The sequence below is a fragment of the Chrysochloris asiatica genome, unplaced genomic scaffold (genome assembly GCF_000296735.1).
Source record: "Chrysochloris asiatica unplaced genomic scaffold, ChrAsi1.0 scaffold00011, whole genome shotgun sequence".
In the NCBI taxonomy this organism is placed as follows: domain Eukaryota; kingdom Metazoa; phylum Chordata; class Mammalia; order Afrosoricida; family Chrysochloridae; genus Chrysochloris; species Chrysochloris asiatica.
The window spans coordinates 16,803,109-16,810,114 of NW_006408529.1; the positions used below are offsets into that span (position 1 = coordinate 16,803,109).

Genomic DNA, 7,006 nt, shown 5'->3' on the forward strand with positions numbered 1-7,006 from the left:
TTTATACGCTGTACTGCAAAGTTGGTTTGAACCACAAAGTTGATGGTTCAAGCTTAACAGCTGCTCCTCAGAAACCTTATACAGGGTTGTTATGGGTTGGAACTGACTCAATGGCACATAGCAACAACAAGGACTTGAACAAAAGGCCAGGGAGAGTGTTCTTTTGACAGTTTGAGCTTTTGACAAGTAGCTACTGTGTGTGTGACTGAGAAAGTGATACACATACCCAGGGCATAGTGGTAGTGGTGGTTATGTACCATGGAGTCTGTTCTGATTCCCAGCGACCCTGTACAGGGTTTCCAAGGCTATAAATCTTTACAGGAGCAGAAAGCCTCATCTTTCTCCCATGGAACTGTAGGTAGTTTCCAATTGCTGACCTTCAGGTTAGCACCTGACTTGTAACCACTATGCTCCAAGAGCTCCTTACCCAGGGCATAGTACATGCTGCTAAAGAAATACCTGAAGAGATCCTACATTTTCCCATATACTTGGTGGCGCCTGGCTAAATAGTAAGGCGGGCTCTAGGACAAGCCAATTTGCAAGATTGGGGAGATTGTTTCCTTCCTCCCCATACCCTTAACATTCAAGGACATTTTTGCCTAAGCATTAGTGGACACAAGCTAAGGGACTTTAATGTCCACACATGTCCAGGAGAAAAATGCATAGATATGTTTATATATATATGAATGAAAGGTCACTGAACAGACTACTGTTGTTGTTAAGTGCCATCGAGTTGGTTCTGACGCATAGAGACCCTGTATACGGTTTCCAAGGAGTGGCTGATGAGCTTGAACTGCCGACCTTGCAGTTCAAACCTTGCAGTCCAGCGCATTAACTCACAGTGCCACATGAGGACTGCTTTTGACAATTAAAAACAAAACTAAACAAAAATCAAACCCAAGGAGCTCTGGTAGTGTAGTGGTTATGAATTGGGCTTCTAACCTCAGGGTCAGCAGTTGGAAACTACCAGCTGTTCTGCAGGAGAAAAATGAAACTTTCTGCTCCCGTAAAGATTTACAGCCTTGGAAACCCTGTACAGGGTCGCTATGAGTTGGAACCGACTCCACGGAACATAATGTCCTGTCTCTGTCTCTAGCTCACCTTGGCCTAATGCTGTAAGAGTCTAGGTTTGGGATCTTTAAAATCATCAGTGGAACTTAATGTACAAAGGGAGAGCAGTTTTTCCTTTAAAAGACAAAAAAGCACCTTATATGTGCCAGACATTGCCCAGCTAGTTGTTAAGCAATGCATACCTGCATTGTACTTTTCAGCTCCAGCATTTATGTTTTATTCCTTTTTATAACTTCTCTCTCTTTGTTGATATTCTCACTTGATTAGCATGTAATTTTCCTAATTTATTTTAGTTCCTTGTGCTCTTTAAGCATATGTAAATCTGTTGTTTTAAAGTCTCATCTAGTAAGTACATTATTTGGGATTCCACATAATTGGTTCTGTAGCTCTAGTTTCTTGTTTTGAAAGGGCTAGTCTTTTCTTTTTCTTTGTATCCCTTGCAATTTTAATTTTTGTTGAAACTAGGTCATTTGTAACTCTGAAGATCAGATTCTACTTCTTTGGTGGTGGTGGTTATGTGCCGTGGAGTCAGTTTGTTAGAATGATTAATGACTAGCAGTAAATGATGACATAAATTCTATGGGTCAAGAGAAATGTACATTAAAATTAAAGATAACATTTGGCTAATTTCTCTTCAGTAAAGTAGTAATAAGTTTAATTAACAAGTAAAAAGAAGAAAATTTCCACCAAAATTCTGTGAGATTCACTATACCATTAACAGCACAAACAATGCTTTTAAATATTTTATATATGGTTTGAAAATGTAGTTCCTTGTGTGTGGATGGTCAGAACAAATTGGTTAATTATTATCTAATTTGTCATAAAGTTCCTAGACATTCTTCTAAAAACAAAAATGGGTCTATTTATTGTTATAGTTAACAGAATTAATAGATGCTATCCTAACTTCCGAAAAAAGTCATAACATTTTATTTATGTGGAACATCTAAAATAAGTATAAAAAGTGAAAAATCATGATCTCATCCCAAAATTTGTGACTTCAATAAAATTGGGGAAACCAAATTAGGTTAGTAAGATTGTTTTATTTTTTACCAAAATCAGGCAAGTTCATTTCATTGTATGCTTTCTGCTCCTTTATTCGTGCTATTATTAATAACAAAAATGACAAATGATATTTAAGGTGTGGATTTGGAAGCTACTATGGAACAATTGGTGGCCCAGTCCCATTCTTCAGTGCACAGTTAAAACCCAGAGAAAAATACAGGGCACCTGGAAAGAATTTATATACAAACCCAGGCAAGAAAGGAACTGGATATGGGTAAGATATTTCGTACTTTCCTACCAGTTGCTTTGGATTGAAGAAAATGAAATAATGTTCAAAATTCTCAAGTCTTGAAATCACCACTACTGACTTTTCTCCCTCAGCTATGCAAACCTTACCATAGGCAAACAGCCTTCACACTCCGCAGATTACTATGATGAGCCAAAACTAACTTACAAGGTAAAATCATCTAGTTTGAATTTTTTCCACCTTCTCTTTTGTTTGACTCAGAGAATTCACTTGTAGTATAATTATCTTTTCTTTCGTTCTTTTTGTCATCCCTGAGCAATGGTAAACTGCTGTGTATGGATTGTGATTAAGATTTATCTTTTTGATTTTAGATTCCCACCTTTTGCTGTAGATCCTCTCAGCCTTTCCTGGGATACAGTTTTAATTCCAGCTATAGTTTACTTACTAATGTGGCACTGTAGGATAAGCGCTGGGCTGCTAACTTCAAGGTCAGCAGTTCAAACTCACCAGCTACTCCTGGGAACCCTATATAAGGTTGGAACTGACTCATCAGTACTTAACAATAACAACATAGTTTGCTACCTGTATCTGGGTGGTACAAATAGTTAAGCATTCTCTGTTGTTGTTGTGAAGTGCCGTTGAGTCGGTTCTGACCCATAGCAACCCTATATAGGGTTTCTGAGGAGCAGCTGGTAAGCTTGAACTGCCAACCTTGCAGTTCAAACGGCTTTGCAGAATGGCTCATTAACCCACAGCACCACACCAGGACTCCCTAAGCATTCTGTACTAACTAAAAATTAGCTGTTCGAATCTACCCAGTGGTTTCTCAGAAGAAAGGCCTGGTGAATCTACTACTCAAAGATCACAGCCTTTGAAAACCTTATAGAACACAATTCTATTCTGAAACACATGGAGTTACCATGAGTCCAAATAAATTCAATAGCAACTGGTTTGGTTGTTTTAAGGAGCCCTGGTGGTGCAATGGGTTAGCCACTATGTTGCTAACTGCAAGGTAGGTGGTTCAAACCCACCAGCCATTCTGAACTACTCTATAGGGTTGCTACGAGTCAGAATTGACTTTCTGATAGTGTGTTGGTTGGTGTATATTTGGCTTGCTGTGTACCTTCATGGCCCTATAGGATATAGTAGAACTGCCCCTATGCTGGAATCTTTATGGGCACAGATTTTCAGGTCTTGTCCTCTTTGGAGTGGGTGGCAGGCTGTAACTGCCTATCATTCTGTTAGCAGTTGAGTACTTAACCACTGTGTCACTAGGGATCATTCTTGAACCTTAAAAACAACAACAACAACAACAACAACAACAACAACAACAACAACAACAGTCTAAACCCACTGCTATTGAGTAAATTCCAGCTCATAGCAACCCTGGGCGACTGGTGGGTTTGAACCTTCAACCTTTCATTTAGCAGCCCAACACTACACCACCAAGGCAGTTAGTGTTGTAATATAAAAAGTATGTGGATTCTGGTGTTGGAGAAGAATCGCTAAAGTACCATGGGCTGCCAGAAAAACAAAGCAGTCTTTGAAGAAATGCAGTCAGAGGGCTCCTTAGAATCAAGGAGGCAAAGACTTGGGACTTGTTATCAGGCGGGACTAGTCTGTGGAGAAGGACATCATGCTTGGTAAAGTGGAGGGTCAGAGAAAAAGAGGAAGACCCCCAACAAGTTGGATTTTCACAGTGGCAGCCACAGTGGGTTCAAACGTAAGGACAGGTGCAAGGATGGCTCATTGTTTTATTTTGTTATGCATAGGGTTGCTATGAGTCGGAACTGACTAGACAGCGCCTTACAACAACAATGTAAAACAGTATGATAATGTAAAAATAAAGTATTCCTTAGTCTTAGAAGTAAACATAGAAATTTATTGAGGACCAGGCACCCTGGTGCTGTAGTGGTTAGAGAGCTCAGCCACTAACTGAATGATTAGTAGTTCAAACCAACCAGTCATTCTGGAGAGACAAATGTTGCTTCAGTAAAGATTGACAGTTTTGGAAACCATATGGAGTAGTGCTACTTTTTCCTGTATGGTCACCATGAGTTGGAATAGATTGGAAGGAAGTGGGTTACCATGTGCTTTAATTATGTAGTCTCATTTAATCTTCATATTAACTTTAAGGGAAGAGGAATTGTTATCCTTATTTACAGTTGAAGAATATTTGACATCAAAAGAGCATTCCCATGGTCCTTGAGAAGTACTAAAAACAGGAAGGAACGAGGGTTTGAACTAGAAACCAGTCCTTTTTCTGCTACATTAAATTGACCCCGATACATTAATAGATTTTTTTCAATGATAAGTAGTTCTTTATAAGGAGCTCTAGAGTCCTGGTGTGTGGCACTGTAGGATAAGCACTGCACTGATAACTTCAAGGTTGGCAGTTCAAACCCACCATCCACACCATGGGAGAATGATGACTTTATGCAGACTTACTATAATTCTGAATTGATTTCATGGCAGTGGCTTTATCCTTCAAATAAGGATCCCTGGTGGAACATTAGGATAAGCACTAGACTGCTAACCATAAAGTTGGCAGTTCAAGCCCCCCCAGCTGCTCCACGGGAGAAAGAGGAGACTTTCAACTCGTGCAATGACTGAAAACCTTGGAATCCCCATACAGAGTCTCTGTGAGACAGAATCGACTTGATGGCAATAGACTACTGCAAATTTATATCCTAAATGAATGATCACAGTTGTGCTCATTCATGATAAATAGGGATATATTGTCTATCATGTAAAACAGAATTCAACAAAGGAATATTTTTAAAAAGTGAATCCATTAGTACATATTAAAGAATCTAGATACCTATATTAAAAAGTTTAAAGATTTGGTCTAAATTACCTGTTTTCCAATTTGAGTAATTTATGCTATATAATTTCATACATTTTAATTTACAGAAAGAGAATGAAGAACACCACCGATTAATTAAAGGGTTACCTTTCAAGTTAAGCTCTTACCCAAAGGAATATTTTGATAGTAATCCTTATACTTTTGATAAACCTTTACCACCAATTAAAAAAGCAGAGAAGCCACCATCCCTTCCAACACCTTTTAAGCCCTCTTCTCCTGGTAAAAAGGTAAGTTAATGTTTTTAGAATGAAAAAAATTAAACATAAAATAAATGCACTTTTTACTGTCATATTATTTTTATTGACTATGTAAATAATATAACTTGTATGAATCTCAAGATGTGAAACCCGAGTTTACAAAATAATGTAAAGTCACACAGCATGGCTAGTGTACAGGATAATGATACTCTTTCGGTAAAGTAAAGACTCATCATTTCAAATATATTTGAATTTGCCATGAATTTTTGAAGTGCCTGTCTAAATAAATTCCAGGCCTAGTTTTTGAAATGATTATAAAATCTGCTGTCTCCCTTCTGAGAAACTTACAAGTATGAATAAAAATAGAAGTGCTTCTGATTGTTTATAAACCTTAGTTTATACTCCCCATGAATTGCCTATTCATTTTCCCTGTGGATTTTCTATTAGTATGTTTTGCTATTTCTCATTGACTTGTAAGACCTTTTAAATATATTAGATGGACAAATAAGTGCCGTCGAATTGACTCTGACTCATGGAGACCTTATGTAAAACAACAAGATGTTGCCCAGTCCTGTACCATCCTGACTCATGTGTCAGTCTGTTGCTATGGCCCCTGTGCCAATATCCATCCCACCATAGGTCTCTCTCGCTCTCATTGGTCCTCCACTTCACCAAACATGGTGTCCTCTAACCATTGATCCCTTCCAATGACATGTCCAAAGAAAGCAAGTCAGATAATGAATTGTTGGGATGCATAAGAATTGATTTGGCTGATTTTCAAAAGTCGATCACCAGGCTTTTCTTCTAGACTATCTTAGTCTGGAAGCTCCAATGAAACTTGTCCACCATGAGTGACCCCGCTGGTGTGTGAAGTACTGGTGGTGAAGCTTCTAGCATCATAGCTACACATGAGCCTCAACAGTATGACGAACAGATAGTTTCACATATAAGGAGTAACTGTAGTTGTTAAATAATTTTTCTAGTCTGCTGAATCTTTGACATTGGTTTTGGTATGTTATACTATTCAAAATTTTAAGCATATGATGCTTTCAGATTTATTAGTTTTTTTTGTGGAGTTTTATGTCATTCTCATATAGGCTTTCCCTAACTATCAGTATTAAAAGATTTCTGGCATTCTGTCTGTCTGTTTAGGTTTTCTATTTCACTCTTAATTTCCTCTATTAGCTTTGTCCCCACACTCATCTGCCAGTTTGTCACACTATGGTGGCTTGTGTTTTCTGTGATGCTGGAAGCTATGCCACCAGTATTTTGAACTCTGGCAGAGCCAACCATGGTGGACAGGTTTCAGCTAAGCTTCCAGACTAAGACAGACTTCGAAGGAGAGGTGGAATACTTCCAAATGTTTAGTGACTGAAACCTTTATTAATAGCTGTGGAACACTGTCAGATAGCAACAGAATATTAAATATTGAAACATGATGAATAGCACTAGAATGTCAGATATTGTGCAAGAAGATGAGCCCCTCAGATCGGAGGACACTCAAAATATGACTGGGAAAGAACTGTGTCCTCAAAGTAGAGTTGACTCTGATGCAAATGGAGTAAAGCTTTTGGCACCTTCATTTGCTGATGGGGCACAACTCAAAATAAGGAGAGATAGCTG

At 38.4% G+C, this 7,006-nt stretch overlaps 1 protein-coding gene across 1 annotated transcript in view; it reads left to right on the forward strand.

Moving 5' to 3' along the window:
• The window catches only part of LOC102840760 (chromosome unknown open reading frame, human C4orf47), a 39,750-nt gene that overhangs the window by 12,829 nt on the left and 19,915 nt on the right, over window positions 1-7,006 (forward strand). The window contains exons 3-5 of the mRNA XM_006834508.1: window positions 2,210-2,347; window positions 2,455-2,530; window positions 5,234-5,413. Of these exons, the coding sequence (XP_006834571.1) occupies window positions 2,210-2,347; window positions 2,455-2,530; window positions 5,234-5,413 (394 nt within the window). The remainder of the gene's footprint in view (window positions 1-2,209; window positions 2,348-2,454; window positions 2,531-5,233; window positions 5,414-7,006) is intronic.